At 45.0% G+C, this 25,230-nt stretch overlaps 1 protein-coding gene across 3 annotated transcripts in view; it reads left to right on the top strand.

Moving 5' to 3' along the window:
• LOC120946801 (pancreatic lipase-related protein 2-like) overlaps nucleotides 1-25,230 on the top strand; it is a 56,592-nt gene that overhangs the window by 6,430 nt on the left and 24,932 nt on the right. For all 3 annotated transcript variants that reach the window (XM_040361507.1, XM_040361506.1, XM_040361508.1), the window contains exons 2-5: nucleotides 4,067-4,164; nucleotides 8,824-8,978; nucleotides 16,719-16,844; nucleotides 19,917-20,057. In XM_040361507.1, coding sequence (XP_040217441.1) covers nucleotides 4,101-4,164; nucleotides 8,824-8,978; nucleotides 16,719-16,844; nucleotides 19,917-20,057 — 486 coding nt within the window. In that variant the 5' untranslated portion in view covers nucleotides 4,067-4,100. The remainder of the gene's footprint in view (nucleotides 1-4,066; nucleotides 4,165-8,823; nucleotides 8,979-16,718; nucleotides 16,845-19,916; nucleotides 20,058-25,230) is intronic.

The raw sequence follows: 25,230 nt of genomic DNA, 5'->3' as shown, positions 1-25,230 counted from the left end.
GGCGCTTCAGCAGCAGCGATACACAGTCGCATTTAACCCTTTCTTCAAACGCTAGCGGGGGTTAAAAGCACCGTGCTAGCGACCGAATAGCGGAGCTAAAACGATGGTAAAGCGCAGATTTTTAGCGCCACTTTACCGATAATACGGCCAGCTGGCAGTGTGAAATAGCTCTTGAGATAATTCAGCTTCACTCCATGCCCATATAAATATAGCCTAATGTACAGACCCCCCTTCAGCACAGACCCCTCTATTCGGCACAGATGGACCCCCCTTCAGCACAGACCCCCCATTCCGCACAGACCCCTCCATTCATCACAGAACCCCTTCAGCACAGATGGACCCCCTTTAAGCACAGACCCCCCCTTCAGCACAGATGAACCCCCCCTTCAGCACATACCTACCTTCAATACAGACCCCAATTTCAGCACAGATGGACCCCCATTCAGCACAAACCCCCCTTCAGCACAGACAGACCCCCCTCCCCCATCCCATTCAGTACCTCAGATCACTCATCAGCGCTGCACAGGCACAGCAGGTTCCCTGGAGGGGGAGGCAGATTCACTCTGCTCGCTGTGCCTGTGTGACATCCGCCTGGGACCGCTCAGACAGCCCGCGGCCGCAAAACTCAACACCTTCTCGATTTTCCAGGGGGGGTCAATTGCCCCCCCTTGCCCTATGGAGCGGACGCCCATGGCTGTGTGCTCTGCCAAAAGCATTGGCAGCCATTGTCAAGAGCCAATAGTGCCCTCTAAATGAGATAGCTTTGTCTATATGAAACAAAGAGTTAAATTCATTGTGTGTTTTGTATTTTACAACTTTGGGACAATGGTGAAATTCGGGACTTTTGTAGTGAGGGGGAAACCAAGAGGAAGTAGTCTGAGATGTACTGATAGAACATTTGCTTTAGGGAAGTTAGACACAAAGACCTCAATGTAATGAAGAGATAAGATATGATGGTGTGAAGGTGTTCTATAACAGGCCTCGTATATCGTCAAAAAACAGCAAGAAAACTGCTTCTTGCCGAGATTCCCGTTCGTGTGTACGAGGCATTCAGGTTTCTCGTCTGGAAATCGTCGTACGCTATGACATCACCACATTCTTTGCTTTCAAGAGAACCGCGGTTCTTTTGAAACGAAAGTCTGTACACTCGGACGGCAAGAGTTTCTTGCCAAGAATCTCGTCAGGGGAAACAACGGGTTTTTCCTGACGAGATTCTCGGTCGTGTGTACGAGGCCTCAGACATTTAAACTGGTTGTGTGATATATTGTTTATTGTTTATTGCTTATTGCTTGTATAGCGTAGAATCACCCGAAGGTATCGAAACGCTTCCAGACCTTAACAATTCACAACAGGACCGAGTGTTACAGGCATAAATTAACATAGTAACAATATAAAATATGTACCACAATTAAAATCAAATAATAAAACAACAATATAACACCATAAAACCAATACAGTACAAAACCATAGAAATCACATAAGACCAAAGGAGAGACAACACACAATTCCCAACAGATCTAGCAGTGCTTCCCGCCAGAATGACCCTAACCTCACTCTTCCTATCAATCTGCCTCTGCCCACAGATAGGTTTTTAGATCCCTCCTGAATGTGGGTAGGTCAGGACTCTGTCTGAAGCCTCGTACACACGGCCGAGGAACTCGACGTGCCAAACACATCGAGTTCCTCGGCCAGTTCAGCCCTGAAGCCGCCGAGGAGCTCGGCGGGACGAGAGCTCCCATAGAACAACGAGGAAATAGAGAACATGTTCTCTATTTCCTCGCCGAGCTCCTCGTCGGCTTCCTCGGCCGAAAGTGTACACACGACCAGTTTCCTCGGCAGAATTCAGCCAGAAACTCGGTCGGAAGCTGAATTCTGCCGAGGAAACTGGTCGTGTGTACGAGGCCTAAGACTTAGGGGAAGTAGATTCCATTCTCTCGGGCCAAGGACAGAAAAAGCCCTGCCCCCCCCCATTTTTTCAGCCGACTCTTTGGCTGTTCCAAACGGAATTGGCAGCTCCATCTAAGGGAGCGGCCAGTAACATGTCTATTCAATTTCTCACAGAGATAGGCGGGTCCTAGCCCGTGAAACGCTTTAAAAACAAGTGTTAGAATTTTAAAACGCACCCTCTGACCAACTGGCAGCCAATGCAGGGCAGCCTGATGTCTCGCGGTGGGGCAGTGGCCTCTGAGATTTAATGCAAGCCTTACCGCCTGATTCTGGACTTTTTGAAGTCTCCTAATCTGGACTTGAGGCAGTCCAGCCAGGAGACCATTACAATAGTCCAGATGTGGAAGGACCAGAGCGCGCACTACCGAGATCCTTTCCAGATCTGACAGAAAAGGCAAAATGCGGTAAAGAAGCCGCATCTTAAAATGGCAGGTCTTGACAACCTGACCGACATAGGGGATTAGCATCAAGTCGCTGTCAATTAGGACCCCTAGTGTCCCCACCCTGTCAGCCGTCCGCGGGCACACCCCTGCCCCATCGGGCCATGATAACACCCAGTGTCCCTCAGGAATATTCCCTGATCTCAGAACCTCGGTTTTGGCCTGGTTTAGCTGCAGGTATGTTGGTGAGAGCTACCTAAAGTTAAATTCCACTTTATGCCCTCCTCCCCCTTTTTCTTCTAATTTTGGAACCTTTTTTTTTTTGTGATGGTGGGATCGGGTACCTGGTTTTGGCAGGTTGCCCAGGTGATTCAACCAGAAATTCTCCCCACCTCTGCCTGCATCCTTCTGGGCAGTGCGTTGAGAAGGTGACTGTGAAGCCTCAAGTATAACTGAAGGAAAAAATATTTTAGTTTTGGATAAAGTAGATGGCACGGCTGGGCACATCAACGTATAGGTACGTTGTCCTTTAAGCCCAGCCGTGAAGTCGCGGGCGCGTGCCCGCGGCACGCTCCCGCGACCCGGTCCGAAGCTCCGTGACCGCGGGACCGTTGGACCCGATCGCCGCTGGAGTCCCGCGATCGGTCCCCGGAGCTGAAGAACGGGGAAATCCGTGTGTAAACACGGCTTCCCCGTTCTTCACTGTGGCTCCGTCATCGATCGTGTCATCCCTTTTATAGGGGGACACAATCGATGATGTCACACCTACAGCCACACCCCCCTACAGTTGTAAACACACTTCAGAGAACACATAACCCCAACAGCGCCCCCTGTGGTTAACTCCCAAACTGCAACTGTAATTTTCACAATAAACAATGCATTTTTTGCTGTGAAAATGACAATGGTCCTAAAAATTTGTCAAAATTGTCCAAAGTGTCCGCCATAATGTCGCAGTCACGAAAAAAAAAATCGCTGATCGCCGCCATTAGTAGTAAAAAAAATAAAAATTAATAAAAATGCAATAAAACTATCCCCTATTTTGTAAACACTATAAATGTTGCGCAAACCAACCGATAAACGCTTATTGCGATTTTTTTGACCAAAAATAGGTAGAAGAATACGTATCGGCCTAAACTGAGGGAAAAAAAATGTTTTTTATATATTTTTGGGGGATATTTATTATAGCAAAAAATATTGCATTTTTTTCTAAATTGTCGCTCTATTTTTGTTTATAGCGCAAAAAATAAAAACCGCAGAGGTGATCAAATACCACCAAAAGAAAGCTCTATTTGTGGGAAAAAAAGGACTCCAATTTTGTTTGGCAGCCACGTTGCACGATGGCGCAATTGTCAGTTAAAGTGATGCAGTGCCGAATCGCAAAAAGGGGCAAGGTCGTTTAGCTGCATTTTGGTCCGGGTCTTAAGTGGTTAAATTAAAAGAATATTTTTCTCTGATGCAATAGTATTTCTGTTTGTTCAGCTAATTCCGGTCTACGAGGGACAATATTCATTGTTATGTCAAAGTGGAGAAGTGAGGTAACAGTACAACGTCATGTGACAGCGTTACTTCCCAAACGCATGCCAATATAAATCCTCGGCTCCGTCAGTAACATTAGACTCTTTTCTCTATAATTGGAAATCTGATCTGTGAAACTTCACTCCAGCCTGGATCACTTCCCCTCCTGCATTCTCTTCTATACTTGGTACATTGTAACGCCCACTATATTTTTTTCCTCCAAGAACGAAGATTCGCAGACAGAGCCCCCTCCATAGGATGCTGAGGATGAAGACACTGACCCCTATCCTTGTGTATTATATCATACTGGGAGCAGCCAGAGGTGAGATTACAAATCCATTGTAACAACAAAACTGAATGTAACTGCTACACGGCAATTCTCTTATTTCCATGGCAGGGGGCTGATGACTCAAACATTTTTCAAGTCCTCTTCCATCCCCTGTAACCAATGATCATTTGGAGTGAGGTTTTCTAAGAATGTTCACTGGGGCCACAAGGGATTCCCTTATTTTGCAGGTATTTCCTCTCACTTGTATTTTGGCTGTGAGACAGGACCTGAAGGTAAATCTCCCCAATGGGACACAGATGACAAAAGCAAAACAAAAAACCTGACAGGGGGCTGGATTCAGGTACGACTTGCGCCCTCTTACGGAGGCGCAGTGTACCGTTTTTACGCTGCGCCTCCGTAAATTACGTGCGCTACGCTTCATTCACGAAGCAGTAGCTCCGTAATTTGCGTGTGCGCTCCCTAAAACTGCCCGGCGTAAGGGCGCGTAATTTAAATGATCCCGTAGGGGGCGTGGATCATTTAAATTAGGCGCGTTCTCGCGCCGAACGTAGTGCGCATGCTCCGTCGGGAAACTTTCCCGACGTGCATTGCGGCAAATGACGTCGCAAGGACGTCATTTGCTTCAGCGTGAACGTAAATGGCGTCCAGCGCCATTCACGATTCACTTACGCAAACAACGTAATTTTCAAACATCGCGACGCGGGAACGACGGGTATACTTAGCATTGGCTGCCCCTGCTAATAGCAGGAGCAGCCTTACGCGGAACCCGACGAACGCAACCGACGTAAAATGCGTACGGCGGGCGCGCGTAGGGTTGTGAATCGGCGTGAGTATGCAATTTGCATACTCTACGCTGACCACTACGGGAACGCCACCTAGCGGCCATCGCAAGAATGCAGCCTACAATATGCGGGCATAAGAGCCTTATGCCACGCATATCTTAGGCTGCAGTCGGCGTATCGACCTTTCTGAATCAGGAGCAGTCGATACGCCGGCGCAACTAAGCAATTGCGCTGCGTAACTATGGTTACGCAGACGCAATTGCTTACTGAATCCACCCCGTGGTTTATAATCCTCCCTTGCTCTATCCAAAATAAAAAAAAGTTTTGATTATACTACTATTTTAAGATAACAAAGTAATACATTGTTTTATGCACAAACAAAGGCCCAGATTCACGTAGGGCGGCGTAACTTTGGGTGGGCGTAGCGTATTTTGTTTACGCTACGCCGCCGCAACTTAGAGAGGCAAGTGCAGTATTCACAAAGCACTTGCGTCCTAAGTTACGGCGGCGTAGCTTAAATGGGCCGGCGTAAGCGCGCGTATTTCAAAGTAGGCTGGTAGGGGGCGTGTTGTATGCTAATGATTCGTGACCCCACGTAATTGACGCTTCTAACGAACGGCGCATGCGCCGTCCGTGAAAGTATCCCAGTGCGCATGCTCCAAATTACGGCGCAAATAGTCAATGCTTTAGACGTGAACGTAACTTACGCACAGCCCTATTCGCGTACGACTTACGCAAACAACGTAAAATTCTACGCTGTCCTGACGTCCATACTTAACATTGGCTACGCCTCATATAGCAGGGGTACCTTTACGCTGGAAAAAGCCTTGCGTAAACAACGTATCTTGATACGCCGGGCGCACGTACGTTCGTGAATCGGCGTATCTAGCTCATTTGCATATTCGACGCAGAAATATACGGAAGCGCCCCTAGTGGCCAGCGTAAATATGCACCCCAAGATACGACGGCGTAGGAAACTTACGCCGCTCGTATCTAGGCAAAATTCATGCGTAACTGATTATAAGAATCAGGCGCATAGATACGACGGCGCACATTCGGACTTACGACGGCGTACGTGGAGTTACGCCGTCGTAAGTCCTTTGTGAATCTGCGCCAAAGATTTTTTTTTTTGGTAATTATGTGTAGCTGAAAGGAGTTTATTTTTTATGCAATCTGTAGACCAAATAATAAAGGTAACAAAACAAAAAAAACACACTTTTTTCTACTTTTATCAGTAGTTTTCTTTCAATTACTATTTGGTAAACAAAATGTAACATAATCTATTTGTCCCATAAAAATTACGCTAACATATTATGTTGAAAGTACAGTATTTACAAATGAAACATACATTTTATTTATGCACCACTTGAAAAATAAACAAAACAAATAAAACTGAAAAAAAAAAAACCATTGTAATATTATTGGTTAGAAAACTAGACATTTAAAGAAAATGGAAGCTTGACCTGTAGATGAATGAAACATACTAGATACAAAAGTAACAATGCTAAGTTGTGTTTTGATCTTGAGTCTGAACAATGTTTATAAACAATGTTACTTTGTATTTCTCTATCCTAAAGCTTAAAGCGGTTGTAAAGGAAAAAAAAATTCCTTTAAAATAACAAACATGTTATACTTACCTCCACTGTGCAGTTCGTTTTGCACAGAGTGGCTCCGATCCATGTCTTCTGGGGTCCCTCGGCCGCTGTCTCTGGTCCTCCCCGCAAGTACTGACCACAGTCATGCGAGAGCTCGCATGGTGGTCAGTAATTGCAGGCGTGCTCCCGTGATACAGCTCACTGTATCACTCGGCCCCGCCCCTCAGCGCGCCGCATCACTGGATGTGATTGACAGCAGCGCCAGCAAATGGCTGCGCTGCTCTCAATCCATCCGCTCTAGCCAATTAGCGGCCAGGCTGAGCGGCGAAGAGGATCTTGGGACCGCGCGGGACTTTCGAGGGGTCAGGTAAGTAAAACGGGGGGGGGGGGGGGGCGGCAACATCAGATTTTTTTTACCTTAATGCATAGATTGCATTAAGGTGAAAAAAAAATTTCATTTACAACTCCTTTAATAATTATATTTTTCATAAACACTAGTTACTTTGTATCCATCTCCAATTCATATAATGTTTTGTAACATTGTGCCAGATGGTCCAATTTTTACAGCGTGAGTTTCTACTGCTTCTGTATTTACACAGAAACTCCTGATTTTCATTTTAACAGTCAGGAATTGCCAGCAGGTACAAGGCCGTGGGGAGGGAGCTGCAGAAGGGTAAAGTGTATTAGTATACTATATATGCCTTGCGTATCATTTGATTATGTTTTTTGGGTTGTTTGGAACACCCATAGTCCACAACTTACCGTATTTATCTGCCTATAGCGCGCACCGGCGTATAGCGTGCACCCCTAATCTAGACGTGAAATTCCTGGAATAAAATGTTTTATTACTTACAGTTTTGGTGTCTTGCCCGGCGTCCATCGGCGGCCTTGTCCGGTCCAGCGGCCGTCTGTGGCCTTCGTGGTGTCCTCCCCGCTGCTCCCGCACTGTCTCAGAGCCGATCCCCTCTTCCCACGCTGTGTTTGAACGCTGCCACCGCCGCCGACATATACGGAGCGCAGTACACTTGGGCACGCTCGGCCACGCTCGGCTCCTCTCGCATAATCGCGAGGGGAGCCGAGTGTACTGCGCTCTGTATATGTCGGCGGCGGCGGTCAAAGCGCGGGACGCCGCGTCCCTCCATGTTGTATCCACTGCGAGATTTTAACAGCTTAATTGTAAGTGCAACATTTTAGCAGAATTAAAATAATTTTAAAACGGTATTACGCTATGGGACCTCTTTTTGTTTCTTATCCCATGAGACACTGAGTTACCATCCTGTGCCTACCGACCATCTGGATTGAGTCTTTTTGGAGACTTTAAACCCCTGTGCTCAGAGAGACCGCTGTGTTAACGGTCATCTACCTTTGGTAAGGAGACTACATTATCACTATTTTGGGTGTGTTTCTGGTGGAAGAAGACTCCTCTCTTCACACATTTAACCTATGTGCACCGATGTGAATCACAGCATATGGACTTTTCTTTTGCTTCTTTTTTTTTTTTGCCTCTCATTTTTTCACAAATTTTGAACTTTTTCTCACTATTTTTATTCATTTTTATGAATTTTGTAACACTGGTTAAACATATGTCCAGATATTTATTTATTTACACTTGTGTTCATACACTAGGTGTGTCATGGTTTATTCACCTAGCGCTGTACCTTGTTATATATATTGTGGCAAAATTTGGTATTTCAGTTTTTTGGTACTGGCAGCTTCATATCCCACTATCATTGCGGGAGCTTTCACACTTATACATATATTTATTTTTTTCTAGCACAGTGTTTTTTCCTGTTTGGGTTTTTTTTTTCTATTGTCACTTCATCATATAGCAAAAAAAGTAAAAAATATGCTTGTAGACTGCAGAGGGGCTTACTTCCTTCATCTTCTGGTCTGGTTCCTTCAGAGTCCCCAGCTGCTGCAGTTACTGTCTAGAGAGAAACCATGTCTGGATAAAGCCATATAAGAAGCACTTGCCTTTAAGCTTTTTAATAAATGCTATTTTTATATTTACTACACTCAGAGTTCGCCCTCTGGTGGGTTTTTTTTTTCACTTTTATATGACTTTAGCACAAAAAATTCAAAATGGTCTGTGAGACAGTGCTGCAGTCTGAGAGTGCTGGGTGCCGCCATTATGAATAATTCTCTGCAGTCTCCAGAACTCCCAACTCCGTATGGCTTCTGTTGAATGAAATAGAAGGGGGCAAAAACGGCTGTTTTTCCACTGCTATTTACACAGCAATTGCAACTGAACAAACAAAACAGGTTCACTTAAAGCTCAGCACAAGTGAATGACATGTCTTTTTTGTGTCCCCCAGGTAAAGAGGTCTGCTATGAAGACCTCGGCTGTTTCTCAGATGAACCACCTTGGGCTAGGACCTTCCAGCGGCCAGTAGCCAAACTACCCTGGTCTCCAGACAAGATTGACACCCAATTCTTCCTTCTGACCCGGGAGAACCCAAAGAACCACCAGGTGTGTCTGTAAATCCGATGTCTGTCTGTCCGTATTGCTGCTCAGATTTTCAAGCTCACATTTTTAACGCTTATTTAATAACTTTGACTTTGTGAGATATACAGTACACTTCACACACCTAGAAAATAATTCTATAGGGGTTGACCAGTAAGTGATAGAGATCAGATTCAATTCACAATAAGCCCAGGGAACCTATGGTAAAATCAACAAACCCCATTAAAGTATATGAGAGGGAAATCTTAATAAACAATTCTGGCAATTGTTAAGGCTAATAGGCAAGCTATTGTCAAAAAAAGGGCATTGCAAGGACATATACTGTAGGTGCCACAGAAAAAAAATCAATTCAGAAATCAATTTCATGTAGCTTAAAGGACAACAATAAAAATACTCAACTGAATAAAAGTGATCTAGCGCTCATTCAGTTATCCATTTTTGTGTACAGTGAACACTATTAGATTTAGCAGCTTTTTTGCTCCAGCTTCTTCTCATTCACATTTACTCACAAGTAGCGCGAAAGACACTTTTTGCAATAAAAATTCTCAACTCCTTTAAATAACATGCATGTGGTATGTCCTAAAGTTGTACATGGTTTTACACAAAAGTAAGAGTAGGGTTCGCCTCGTTTCTTTCAGACCCTTATCCAGGCATATAGCCGGAGTAGCCAGCAAATGGAGGTAACAAGCTGTACTATTCCAGGACGCATGCCTTTTACAATTGGGGATACTTTGCCATGGCAATCAATGCCTCTCCTACCCTACAAAGTACCCTTTTCTCAGTGTTGAGGAACAAAGACCTCCACAGACCCAATAAGAATGTAGAGTAATGGGGGGGGGGGCTAGAAATAGAATCTAAAAACCCTCTTTATAATAAGGGAGTATCCAGATATCCAGCACAGGGGTATCCACAATAAGATAAAATAAACACATAGGCCCGGATTCACAAAGACTTACAACAGCGTATCTCCAGATACGCCGTCGTAAGTCCGAATGGCCGCCGTCGTATCTATGCGCCTGATTCATAGAATCAGTTACGCATAGATTTGGCCAAGATACGAGCGGCGTAAGTCTCCTACGCCGTTGTATCTTGGGGTGCAATATTTACGCTGGCCGCTAGGTGGCGCTTCCTTGATTTCCGCTTTGAATATGTAAATGAGCAAGATACACCCATTCACGAACGTACGTACGTACGCCCGTCGCAATTAGTTACGCCGTTTACGTAAGACATACGCCGGCGTAAAGTTAAAGCTGGTCTCTAGGTGGCGCAGCCCATGCAAAGTATGGACGTCGGAACAAGCATATCTTTTTTACGTCGTTTGCGTAAGTCGTACGCGAATAGGGCTGTGCGTAAGTTACGTTCACGTCACAGGCATTGAGCCGGCGTATCTTTGGACGTAAATACGGCGTGATACTGAGCATGCGCGCGCATGCGCCGTTCGTTCGGCCATGCATCTACATGGGGTCAAGCCTCATTTAAATACAACACGCCCCCTACCAGCCTAATTTGAATTACGCGCGCTTACGCCGGCCCATTTACGCTACGCCGCCGTAACTTAGGACGCAAGTGCTTTGTGAATACAGCACTTGCCTCTCTAAGTTGCGGTGGCGTAGTGTAAATACGATACACTACGCCCGCGCAACGTAAAACAGCCCTACGTGAATCCGGGCCATAGAAACCATTACTCAATTACAACTCCCATCACAAAATTACAGATCTACCGCACTGTGTAAAACACAATGCCTGGGATCCCAGGTGACATTTTAGTCAGTGTCATGACACTGGATTAGGGATGGGCTCAGTGTTCTATCTGAATGTATAATTTAACTTAACATTGATTGTTCAATGTTTATCCAAACAAATGGTGCATTTGGCGTGGCCAAGCATGACAGTTTCCAGCTATCAATGATTGCTATGAAAGCAGTGGATACTTGCACCCAGTACACCCTTACCAGCCACTGACATCATCCAGCCCATTCATTCACTTTACCAAAGGGGAAAGGATCATCATAGCCTAAATATGGCCACATAGCTATATTTGGGCAATTATGTGAACAATTTCCCTGCCCCTTCCCTTTTTTGACAATGACAACTGAGGTAGCAGCGATACAGTGAGTGGAGTCATGAGGTTAGAGTCATCAGGTTTTTTCCTCCTTTTTTTGGTGAATGAGGAGAGGGGCTTCCAGATTCCTATAAGCTCCACCCACCCATAGACGCACACAACCACCAGGCCAGGATTGTGGGGAAAAGCCCCTTTTCCTTATCAACATAGGTACAAGGTAATTTACCAAGATACAAGTCCCCCTGGCAAGGTACCCCCCATGTTGAGGGCGTGGATTTTGTGATTTCCCTTAAAATTCCATATGGGGGAGAGGGGGTACCGTGACCTGGATGGGGGCGTGTCCTGGACAGCAATGGAGTAGGATGCATGTGAGCTGAGTTATCTTGCAACAGACATCCTGAGTGCCCACCGCTACCTTTCTTCCACACCAACAGCAGCTTAACCCCCCTGCTGCCACTCCATCTCTGGAACAGGAACCCCCTAGGAGGAAGATGGCACATCTTCTGCACTGATAGGGGAACATGCCGCGGCCGACACTGCCAAGGTACTAGAAGCTATTTCCACATGCCAGTCTACCCTGACCTAATAGAAGAAGTTAAGGTAGATATAGCCTTAATCGGACAGGGCATGACCAAGGTAAGGGAACGGGGCACTGAGACAGAGACTAGGATAAGCAGTGTTGAGGATACCCTTCATCCCTTACGGGAATCGGCAACAGCCTGGCAGAGCCAGATCCAGCAACTGGCTCAAAAGCACAATGATCTGGAGAACCATGCTTGCAGATCAAATCTCCGCTTTATTGGGCTTTCTGAGGGATCCGAGGGCCACGACCCTGCTACCTTTTTGGAAAACCTCCTGACTACCACATTTGGCAGAGAGGCCTTCTCCACCACATTTGTGGTGGAGAAGGCCAGAGGGTGCACTGCTCTGCTCCGCCACCTCCAGAGGGTCTCATAAGAGACAGAAGGGAGACATTTGACAGGTAAGGATACATACAGGAGGCATGTATATCCTTAAAGATCAGCACTATGGCAGTAGTTTAGAAAGGATGAGAGTGGGTTTACATCCACTTTAAAAAAAAAAATCCTCATTAATGTACACACAGCACCCCATATTGACAGAAACACACAGAAGTGTTTACATTTTTGCAGATTTATTAAAAAAGAAAAACTGAAATATCACATGGTCCTAAGTATTCAGACCCTTTGCTGTGACACTCGGTGCTGTCCATTTCTTCTGATCATACTTGAGATGGTTCTACACCTTCATTTGAGTACAGCTGTGTTTGATTATACTAATGGGCTTGATTAGGAAAGCCATACACCTGTCTATATAAGACCTTACAGCTCACAGTGCATGTCAGAGCAAATGAGAATCTTATGCCTCGTACACACGATCAGTCCATCCGATGAGAACGGTCTGATGGACCGTTGTCGTCGGTTAACCGAAGAAGCTGCCTGATGGTCCGTCGCGCCTACACACCATCGGTTAAAAAAACGATTGTGTCAGAATGCAGTGACGTAAAACACAACGACGTGCGAAGTTCAATGCTTCCAAGCATGCGTCAACTTGATTCTGAGCATGCGTGGATTTTTAACTGATGGTTGTGCCTACTAACGATCGTTTTTTTCCCATCGGTTAGGAATCCATCGGTTAAATTTAAAGCAAGTTGGCTTTTTTTAACCGATGGTTAAATAACCTATGGGGCCCACACACGATCGGTTTTGACCGATGAAAACGGTCCATCAGACCGTTGTCCTCTGTTTAACCTATCGTGTGTACGAGGCCTTAAAGTCAAAGGAACTGCCTGAAGAGCTCAGAGACAAAATTGTGACAAGGCGCAGATCTGGCCAAGGTTACCAAAAAAATTCTGCTGCACTTAAGGTTCCTAAGAGCCTTAAGGTTCCTAAGAGCACAGTGGCCTCCATAATCCTTAAATAGAAGACGTTTGGGACGACCAGAACCCTTCATAGAGCTGGCTAAACGAAACTATCGGGGGAGAAGAGCCTTGATGAGCGAGGTAAAGAAGAACCCAAAGATCACTGTGACTGAGCTCCAGAGATGTAGTCGAAAGATGGGAGAAAGTGGTAGAAAGTCAACCATCACTGCAGCCCTCCATCAGTCGGAGCTTTATGGCAGATTGTCCCAAAGGAAGCCTCTCCTCAGTGCAAGACATATGAAAGCCCGCATGGAGTTTGCTAAAAAAAAACACCTGAAGGACTCCTAAATGGTGAGAAATAAGATTCTCTGGTCTGATGAGACCAAAATAGAACTTTTTGGCCTTAATTCTGAGGCCGCGTACACACGGTCGTTCCAAACCGATGAGAATGGACCGAAGTTCAGTTTCATCGGTCCAAACCGACCGTGTGTATGGCCCATCGGTCTGTTGTCCTTCGGTCCAAAATTTAAAAACATGCTTTAAAATCGAACCGATGGACCGCTGCCCGATCGGTCCAAACCGATGGTTAGTACACAAAAGCATCGGTTCAAAACCCGCGCCTGCTTAGAATCAAGTTGACGCATGCTTGGAAGCATTGAAGTTCGTTTTTTTCAGCACGTCGTGTGTTTTACGTCAGCGCGTTCTGATCCGATCGGAATTTGAGGAGCAGAGGAGCATTGCCGGCGGTATTATCCCTTTTCCGGCCGCTAGCGGGGGTAAAACCGCACTGCTAGCAGCCGAATACCGCCGCAATTCCAACGGTAAATCGGCGCTAAAAATAGCAGCGATTTACCGCCACCGCACCTCCCGCCCCAGTATAAAAGGGGCCTTATGGGAGATGGCTCTTAAAAGAGTCAATGCTGCTCCCTGCCACACACACATCCCCTTGTGGCATAACCCCCAATTACAGGAACTATCCTATATCCCAGACATTTATCTATGGGCTTCTAAGGGTGCAATCTACTTACACCAGGTGCTTACTCCCACAGGAGTAAGGCCCTTTCAATCACTGAAGGAGGAACTGGAGCTCCCTTCCTACGTGCTATTTAGGTACCTGCAGCTAAGACACGCTCTCCAAACCCAATTCTCAGAGAGTTTCTCCAGTCTAACAAACCTTACCCTTAGTGGATGTAATCAAAGGTGAAGACCCTACTAAATTAGTATCGACATTATATACCACATGGTGCACCTCCTCAGTAACTCACATTGACGATAGCGCTAGAACCCGCTGGGAGGGTGATGTTGGCCCCCTAGAAGAATCAGACTGGGACAAAATACTAGAAAACACGAAGAAGAATTATTCTAGACTATCTGAGCGTTTGACTAAATTATGTATAATACACAAAGCCTACCTAACTCCATCCAGAATTTCTAAATATTGTTCAAATTATAGCCCACAATGTCCTAGATGTACTGGCCATTCTTGCACAATTTTTCATCTAATGTGGACCTGGGGGTTCCCCTCTCCAACTAGACCCAAAATCTTGTGTGTTAGGCCTACTCTCGGATATCAATATAGACAAGTTCCGTCATTGGATGCAGGCAACTCCCTCTACCTTCCAAGCTTGAGTCATAGAAATTAACTCAACCCTGCCATACAAGAAAGTAATATACTGTCATAGGGGTTGCCCCGCCAAATACAATAAGGTCTAGGACAGATAGTTGGAGCTCTCCGACACCTGCAATGAATAAGTCCTGGCTCCTGTTCCCCAGATGGGACGTAGGAGATCCTTTAGAATTCCCCCTATGAAGTCGTATGCACGTAGGAGATCCTTTAGAATTCCCCCTATGAAGTCGTATGCACTTAATAAATATATTCTGAAATCATAGGCTCAGAATTATGAGCTGCTATTTGGTATCTGTGGTAATGCAATAATAATTGGGTGTATTGCACGGTTTACTACCATTTGTAATCCATATGTACTTCAACCTCCTTCATTTGTTATCTAAAATGTATGACATGCACCATGCTTATATGCTTCACATACAAATAAATTTGTTTTTTTGAATAAAAAATAAATAAAAATCATACTAGACCAGGAGGGTCTAGTATGGATTTCCTGGGGGACTGCACGGTATCTTATTTTGTGTGGGGTACCCCCTTAAAATCCATACCACACTAAAAATTATACCAGATTATTGATTTATAATCAAAACTGTGCATTATAAGGAAAGGCTTATAGTGTGGTCTTCTTCACTTCAAAGACAATTTTACAGTTTCTTTACCAACTTTTTTAATCTCACCATAAACATTACAATTTGACTGTGCAATTTATTTTGAAACTACTTACAACTATGTAGTAAAGGGGCCTGCCTGACTGTATAGGAATGTATTGGGTGGATTGGGTAGGTCCCCATATTACATACTTTTGATAAAACAAGATTTTACAGTGATTGAGTGAAAAACTTGTATAGCGCTGCATATGCGAACTGAATCGTCTCAAGGTGCTTGGTATCCATTTCCTTCTATTTTTTGCCTTCAGAATAGGTGGGTTTTGAGTTTTTTTTCTGAAGGCCTGGTGATTCACTTCCGTTCAGATGCTGGTTGGTAATGCGTTCCACAGTCGAGGTCCTTGGACTGCAAATCTTCGTTCTCCTTTGGACTTGTAGCGGGCCTTGAAGTAAATTTTGGTTGGTAGATCGGAGAACGCGATTAGGGTTGTCGCATATTAATTTTTCACATAGATATTGGGGCGCACTTCCTTGTACACATTTGTGCGTCAGGCAGAGTGCCTTAAACGTAATTCAATCTTTTACGGGCAACCAGTGGAGGGACCTGAGGGAGGGAGAGATTGATTCCCAGTTTTTTTTTCCTGTTACAAGTCGTGGCGCCGTATTCTGGACGACTTGTAGACGAGCAACTTGGTATTTTGGGAGTCCGAGGTAAAGGGCGTTTGCATAGTCGAGTCTGGAGTTAATTATTGTTCCCACCACGACTGCTGTGTCTTCTTTTGGGATGAAGGGAATGAGTCTACCTAGCAGGCGCAGCAGATGGTGAGATCCGCTGACTACTGAGCTTATTTGTGCATCCATTGACATGTCAGAGTCAAATGTGACTCCGAGACTTTTGACTTTGGTGCTAGGGGTGATGGTTTGTCCCAAAATGGGCAGGGGCGTCCATGTTGTCGTAGCAAGTCTCTTTCGGTTGACGTAGAACAGAAGAAGTTCTGTTTTTTCTCCATTGAGTTTAAGGTAACTCTCCGTCATCCAGTTCTCTATCAGAGTAAGGCATTTCTCTAGTCCAAGATAATGATCCTTTTTGTTGCTGATACGAAAATAGAGTTGGGTGTCACCTGCGTAGGAATGGTAGAGTAAATTCTGGTTACTGATGATTTCGAGGAGAGGGCGGAGATAAATGTTGAATAGTACGGGTGACGAGGGTGACCCCTGAGGGACTCCGCATGACACGGTATGTTTTTGTCATATTGTAGTACATATGGTGAGCTTTAGATTAACAAAACCTTTAAAAAATTTGTCTTTCCTATACAATCCTTTCAGTTTGTCTCCAAAAAAGGAAGGCGTTGGCACTCCATAACCTCTTGATTAGAAAATGTATGGCTATCTTAAAGCAGATTATATGATCAGGTTGGATCATGTGTGGTCACCTTTACATGTAAAGCAGAAATAGGCACCATTTGTTGATATGTACTATATCAACCCTCAGAATATCTGCCCCTCTGTAATCCTCTCACACTTCAAATGTTTGATCTCTAAGAGAATAATTCTCATTCTATACTTTATGCAGATAATCAGCGCCAGAAACTTTTCCAGCTTCAATACCTCTTCATTCCAGACATCCCGGAAGACAATTTTTATTGCACATGGGATGAGCGACCGAGCAGAGAATAGCTGGGTGTCTGACATGTGTCAGGTGAGTGTCTGCTATGGATTAGTCCTGGCGTCACTAAGACAAAAAGTGATGGGAAAATCAAAGTATTACAATTGTTACCATGACAGGGATAGAGGGAAAATGTTCTAATGGGGACACCTGTTGTTGTGACAACTGAGAATTTCCATCACCAAAGAGCAATTTACTCTTCCCAATTGTGTCACAATGACAGGAAGTAAAAGTAAAATCTCCCCAATGGGAAACGGCTAAAATATATGATGGGGGTTCTCACTATTTCCTAATCCGAAACAAATATAAAAGTTTGGCTTTAGATACACTTTAAAGGGTTACTAAAGGCATTTTTTTTTATTAAAATAACAAACATGTTATACTTACCAGCTCTGTGCAACGGTATTGCACAGAGGGCCCCTGATCTGCCACTTCTGGGGATCCCCTGACAGCACTGTCTTCTCCGACTCTTCAGTGCCTTCCTCATAGCAAGCGATTGCAATGGGAGCAGACATGTGGCCCTTGTGGCCCTTCCCACCACTCCCTGCTCACTGGATTTTATTGACAGCAGCAGAAGCCAATGGCTTTCGCTGCTGCCTCCATGTCCATTGAGGAGAGAGAGAGCAATTGCTGGTAAACTCCACTTTTGAAATTCTACCTACAGGTAAGCCTATAATAAGTGCACAGTTTAGAAGATATTCACATTGATGCTGCCAGTGATGTCACCAATGCATGTGCTCTGCCAGAGCCGAGGGATTCCGCACGCAGGAGCAGGAGTGACGTCACTGCGGCTCCGGCCATTCATACAGCTGGAGCCCGCCAACCTGGAAGGAGGACTGGGTGAAGATGGCAGAGCTGGAGATCTATGACAATGCTACACAGGGAGGGATCTGCTTTACAGGTAAGTCTGTCATAATGTGCTACAGTAGGTGATCGCGATATTGTGTCAATCTCGCTCCCTTTCTCGGCGAGATTGACCACCTATGAGCCCCGTTGCGGAAGCCAGCACTGAGCCAGCTCGCCGCCATAGGAAAAAAACATCATAGAAGCGACGGGGATCCAACTTGGATTCCCGCCAATTCTACATGTGGCATTTGGTATGAATCATGAGGGGGCACTCCACGCCAAATTTTAAATAAAAAAACGGCATGGGTTCCCCCCCAGGGGCATACCAGGCCCTTAGGTCTGGGATGGATTGTAAGGAGAACCCCTACGCCAAAAAAACGGCATGGGGGTTCCCCCACTAACCATACCAGACCCGTATCCAAGCAAGCCGCCCGGCCGGTCAGGAAAGGAGTGGGGACGAGCGAGCACACCCCCCCACCTCCAGAGCCATACCAGGCCGCATGCCCTCAACATGGGGGGGTGGGGGCAGGGGGAGCCCTGCGGTCCCCCCACCCCCAAAGTACCCTGTCCCCATGTTGATAAGGACAGGGCATCTTCCCGACAACCCTGGCCGTTGGTTGTCGGGGTCTGCGGGCGGGGGGCTTATCGGAATCTGGGAGCCCCCTTTAATAAGGGGGCCCCCAGATACCGGCCCCCCACCCTAGGTAAATGAGTATGGGGTAGATCGTACCCCTACCCATTCACCTGGAGGAAAAGTGTCAATAAAATAAACACACAACACAGGGTTTTAAAATAATTTATTAGTCAGCTCCGGGGGTCTTCTCCGCTCTTCGGGGGTCTTCTCCGCTCTCCGGGGGGTCTTCTCCGCTCTCCACTGTCGTCTCGGCGCTCCCCGGTTCTTCTCCCGCTCGCTCTTGATGCCTTCTTCGGGGCTGGTCGCTGCTATCTTATTTGAAGCTCTCTTACTAGTGGCGGCCAGCCCGGTCTTCTTTCCCGCCTTCTTCTTTCCTTCCAATGTTGACTCGACGCTCCCTCCCGCTGTAATGCCGGGTGTGGGGTGCACGGCGATTTAAATAGGCCTCTTATGACGTCACAGTCCCAGCATGCTCCGGGACCCACGGAACATGCTGGGACTGTGAAGTCATAAGAGGCCTATATAAATCGCCGCACACCAGGCATTACAGCGGGAGGGGAGCGTCGAGTCAACATCGGAAGAAAAGAAGAAGACCGGGCCGCCGCTAGTAAGAGAGCTTCAAAGAAGATATCGGCGGCCAGCCCCGAAGAAGGCATCGGAGAGCGAGCGGGAGAAGAACCGAGGAGCGCCGAGACGACAGCGGAGAACGGAGAAGACAGAAGAAGACCCCCCGGAGAGCGGAGAAGACCCCCGGAGAGCAGAGAAGACCCCCGGAGCTGACTAATAAATCATTTTAAAACCCTGTGTTGTGTGTTTATTTTATTGACACTTTTCCTCCAGGTAAATGGGTTGGGTGTACGATGTTCACCTAGGGTGAGGGGCCGGTATCTGGGGGCCCCCTTATTAAAGGGGGCTCCCAGATTCCGATAAGCCCCCCACCTGCAGAACCCGACAACCAACGGCCAGGGTTGTTGGGAAGAGGCCCTGTCCTTATCAACATGGGGACAGGGTACTTTGGGGTGGGGGGCAACCCCCCGTTTTTTCGGCGTAGGGGTTCTCCTTATAATCCATACCAGACCTAAGGGCCTGGTATGCCCCTGGGGGGGAACCCATGCCGTTTTTTTATTTAAAATTTGGCGTGGAGTTCCCCCTCATGATTCATACCAAACGCTGCAGCTAGAATTGGCGGCAATTGAAGTCGGATCCCGTTGCTTCTATGTCGCGCTCGCTGGAATGTGCTTTTCCTATTCCAGCAAGTGCGAGATGTCGGCACCATTTCGCCGAGGATCAGCACGATGCCATCGTGCTGGAAACACATTCTCGGCGACAGGTACTGTAGTATGCGGTGCATACTAGTACATTATGACTTAACCATGCAGGGGGGCCCACTTCATTTTTATTTCAGTGGCGGTTTACTACGGCTTCAATACAGAGAATGCATTATAAAAAATAAATGGAAATAGCTTTGCTAAATGTAGAACTATATGTGTATTAATATAGAGAAATGTTTTTAGAAGGAGAAAACGTTTCTTTTTGCTACCTAACATTTTAATGTCCTCTTTGTTTTACATAATATTGCCCAATGTAACTTTAATGTAACTGAAATAAAACCATTCCTTGAACAGGAGCTCCTGTTGGTGGAAGATGTGAACTGTATCGGGGTGGACTGGCGCCGTGGATCGGGCAACATACTGCAGTACGTGCAGGCGGCAAACAATGGGCGTGTTGTGGGTGCAGAGATTGCCTATTTACTAAAGAGACTTCAGGTGAATATAGAAACTTAGCTAGTCAGAAGATATGAATAAAACAAATTGTGAATTTACATTTCCATTAATAATTGATTTGGCTGCAGTTTAGACAGGTATGCAATACCTACTGCAGGAAAACGTTGTTTTTAATTGCATAGGACTGTGCTTTTGCTTAATAAAGTGCATCTGTCTAATTGCAGCATGGAGTACTGAGAATCATGATGAATATGATTCTGCAGTTTGCAGTAAATGGGAGACAAGCACAGAACAAACAGGCTGCATGTGAGAAGGTCCCTTCTCTCCATAGCCTGCAGTGTATAGCTGCTCCCTTTATCGTATCTTGATTAGATTTAGATTATCTATATTAGTTACAGAACACAGGTGATAATATTACAGATATGTTCATATGTAGAATGTAGAATCTGAAAATGCTGTAGATCTAAGGAATTGATACCAAACTGCATTAAATGTCTGACAGCCAGGGAACTTCTCTTCAGGCTTCCCAGTAGAACTTTTGGCTATAACTAAAGGTGGACGACTGTCACTTCAATGGGAGGGGGATGGGACAAGCCATCAAAGGAATTCTCTAGACTTATGGGTCAGAGGTGGGTGTGGGGGAAGTCATGCCACTTTGGGGATCATCACTTATTTCAGAGGAAATATGTTTCATCTATCATAAAATCCAAAATATTATTTATAGGAAGGAAGATGGGAGTTATTCCTTCAAATATTATGAGCTGCATGCAGACGCAAAATAAGTCCTGGGCTAAACTAAAGCTGGCCATAGATGGAGTGAGTTTCTTTCTTGCAGCCACGGACAGTGTTGACAGGGGAATCCCTCCTGCAGATCTATTGCGCTCTCTCGGGGGGCAGGCTGGTTGTATTCCAAGATCAACTTAGGTACGTTCAGCCTTCCCATGTATGGTTTGAATCTCAGCTGGTTCAGCAGGAGCCGTCCGAGATTCAGACCGCTTATGACCAGCTTAAATGTTTTTATGGACCATACTCAGAGCAGCCACTTTGTGTCTTGGCCCATTTAATGGGTCCATATAACCTATGGCAGCTTCAGAGGTAAGAACTCACACCTGATGGTTTCCCCCTTCAAAAGTGATTGGCCAGCGGTCCATCCCACTTCTTAGAACTGCACAGTGTAAATGGTCTAGAGCAGCCATTCTCAGGCTGGGTTCACACTACTACACTACTTTCATCCTACTTTTCTCTGCTACATTGGTCCTACATTTATCCTACATTGGTCCTACATCCATCCTACTTTCATGAACAGGATACTACTTTGGTCCGACTTCAATGATATTCAATGGGCCTGAAGTAGGATCAATGTAGGACCAAAAGTAGTACAGGGAGCATTTTCAAAGTCGGACCGACTTATGTAGGACGCTATAAGACGCTCTCATAGGGAAACATTGAACACAGAGCAAAGTAGGATGAAAGTAGTGTAGTAGTGTGAACCCAGCCTCAACCAGGGTTCCGTGGAACCCTAGGGTTCCTCCAGAGGTGGCTAGGGGTTCCTTAAGCTGCGGCTGATTTAGCTCCTGTTTGATGGTGCCTACATAGTTCTGAGCCAATTCCACTTGGAGGAGCCAGTGGTATTACACCAATGATCTTCATAGTTCTCTGTAAGGGGGGCATTCTTGCCACTACTGTAAAAAAGGGCATTCTTCTCACTGACCACCAAAGTGAGGGGCATTGTTCCCACTGACCCCCAATGAATGGGTTTTATCAGGGGTTCCCCGAGACCTGAAAATTATTTTTAGGGTTCCCCAGCGGTAAAAAGGTTGAGAAAGGCTGGTCTAGAGCTTGTTCTGAACAAGGTAATTACTGGATTTTAAGGTGAGCTACCACCAACAGGATAAAACGATACTGCCCAATCATCATTACTCATTTTCCAAAGCTCAGACAGAGTATGTTTAACGGGTAATTCCACTTTCGTGAGGGAAAAAATTAGCAAAAAAAAATAATAATAATATAGCGTACACACATGTGACTCAAGTCATATTGTAATTGCATGTTATTAAAAATTACCTTTCCTTTTCAATCTGCAGCGCTGTAATTTTCTATAAAATGTAATGCGATATGGCAACCTTGAGGCATTCTGTATACATATAGGGGGGTTATTTACGAAAGGCAAATCCACTTTGCACTGAAATTCAGAAGCAGGAGGGGGGGCTGCCGCGAATTGAGAAGCAGGGGGGCCCTTTACGAAAAAATGCAGAAATAAAGAAAAATATATATATAAAATGAGGGGGGTAGCCATCCGGGGCCCTGGGGACCTCTGGGCCCTTTAATAAAAAGAAATAAAAAATATATATATTTTTTTTTGTAAAAGGGGGGTTGCCATCTGGGGACCTCTGGGCCCTTTAATAAAATATATATATATATATATATATATATATATATATATATATATATATATATATATATATATATATATACATATATATATATATATATATATATATATACACACAAATTATTATTATTTTTTATAAAATAAATTACAAAAAAAGGGGGGTTGCCATCCGGGACCTCTGGGCCCTTTAATAACAAAAAAAAAAAAAAGAAAGAAACCTCTGGGCCCTTTAATCAAAAATAAATAAAATAAAATATATATAAAAAAATTAACATTTATAAAAAATAAAAAAAGGGGGTTGCCATCCAGGGCCCTGGGGACCTCTGGGCCCTTTAATAAAAAAAAAAAAAAAAAAAATATATATATATATATATATATATATATATATATATATATATATATATATATATATATATATATATATATATATATATAAAAACAAAAATAAACATTAATAAAAAAGGGGGGGGGTTGCCCCATGGGGCCCTGGGGACCTCTGAACCCTTTAATAAAAAAAAAAAATATATATATATATATATATATATATACAAAAGAAATAAAAAGAAATAAAGTAATATAAAGTAATATAAAAAATTATTTTTATAAAAAAAAAGTGGGGTTGCCATCCAGGGCCCTGGGGACCTCTGGGCCCTTTAATAATAAATATATAAATATATATATATATATATATATATATATATATATATATATATATATATATATATATATATATATATATATATATATATATAAAATATATAAAAAATAAATAAAAAAAGGGGGGTTGCCATCTGGGGCCCTGTGGGCCTCCGGGCCCCTGGGAGCCTCCAGACCCCTTACAGGTGTACTGCCTGTACCCCCCTGATGGCGGCCCTGATGACATGCAATGTAAAGCCGCAGCAAGCAGACTGTCAGCATGTATTAAAATGGGAATTTAGTCCAGAGATAAAATGATATTCCTGACACTTTATAAAACTTTGGTTCTGATGCATCTAAATTATTCCATCCAGTTCTGGTCTGGCACGGGAGAGAGTCCAAAGAAGGACAACAAAGTGATAAAGGACTGGAGTACCTTGGTTACGAGGAACGACTACAAGCACTACATTTATTCTCCCTGGAGAAGAGATGCTTAAAAGGAAATGTGATAATGATACACAGATATGCAATAGTGATGCCAGTGTAGTTAGGGAACTATTCAGTCTCAGGGCGTGTAAGAAGATACAGGGCCACTTAATGAGGTTGGAGGAGATGGGGTTTAACCTTAAAGGAGTTCTCCAAGCTAAAACTTTTAACCCCCGCTGTGCCCGGGCTGTAAAACTATACAAAATAAACTTTCACTTACCTGCCTACGATCCCCCGTTGTTCCGATATCGCCGTCCCGTTCTCCGGTCCCGGTCTGTTCCACTTCCTGCGGGTCGGTGACTCACAGTGCGCTCAGCCTATCAGCGGCCGCAGCAATGTCCCGTCGAGGCCGCTGATAGGCTGAGCGCACTGTGAGTCACCGACCCGCAGGAAGTGGAACAGACCGGGACCGGAGAACGGGACGGCGATATCGGAACAACGGGGGATCGTAGGCAGGTAAGTGAAAATTTATTTTGTATAGTTTTACAGCCCGGGCACAGCGGGGGTTAAAAGTTTTAGCTTGGAGAACTCCTTTAAGCTGCGTAAGGCGTTCTTTTACTCTCAGAGCGATAAGAATGTGGCACTCTCTTTCACAATCGGTGGTGTCAGCAAGAAGAATTGACAGTTTTAAAAGACTCTTAAATGTCCACCCTAGTGAACACAACATACAGGGATATGGAAAATGATTACTGACATGAACTCACATACACCAAGTACACAGGTTGGACTGAATGGACTAGTGTCTTTATTTAACCTTACTAACTATGAAAATGGTGACTAAAAACTGAAAGTGTGTGTCAATAAATTCTTTTTGTTTAATTTGTGTGGAGTGGGGAGACTAATTCCCCGTACACACGAGCGGTTTTCCCGTCAGAAAAAAAAAACAATGGCCCAGATTCAAAGAGATTTGCCCCTTTTTTACGGAGGCATAGGGCAGCGTTTTTGCCCTGCGCCCCCGCAAATTATCGGCGCTGCGCGCGATTCACGGAGCAGTAGCTCCATAAATTGCGTGTGCGCTCTTTAAAATTGCCCTGCGTAAGGGCGCCTAATGTAAATGATCCCGTAGAGGGCGGGAATCATTTAAATTAGGCGCGCTCCCGCGCCGAGTGTAGAGCGCATGCTCCGTCGGGAAACTTTCCCGACGTGCATTGCGGCAAATGATGTCGCAAGGACGTCATTTGCTTCCAAGTGAACGTGAATGGTGTCCAGGGCCATTCACGAATCACTTACGCAAACGACGTGAAATTCAAATTTCACGACGCGGGAACGGCGGGTATACTTTAGAATTGGCTGCCCCTACTATTAGAAGGGGCAGCCTTACGCTAAAGACTCCGTACGGAAATTCCGTAACTTGCGTACGCAGGGCCCGTGCAACATTGTGAATCGGTGTTAGTATGCAATTTGCATACTATACACTGAGCACAATGGGAGCGCCCCCTATCGGTCATCGCAAGAATGCAGCCTAAAATCTGCATGGCATAAGAGCCTTATGCCACGCAGATTTTAGGCTGCAGTCGGCGTTACGATGTTCCTGAATCAGGAGCATTCGTAACGCCGGAGCAAGTCAGCAATTGCGCTGCGTAACTATGGTTACGCAGGCGCAATTGCTCTCTGAATCCGGGCCAATGGTTTTCCCGACGGAATTCCTCTCAAGCCTGCCTTGCATACACATGATCACACAAAAGTTCTCAGAACTTTCGA

This window comes from Rana temporaria, chromosome 8 (assembly GCF_905171775.1).
Source record: "Rana temporaria chromosome 8, aRanTem1.1, whole genome shotgun sequence".
Classification (NCBI taxonomy): Eukaryota; Metazoa; Chordata; class Amphibia; order Anura; family Ranidae; genus Rana; species Rana temporaria.
This window is presented reverse-complemented; position numbering and strand designations above follow the sequence as displayed.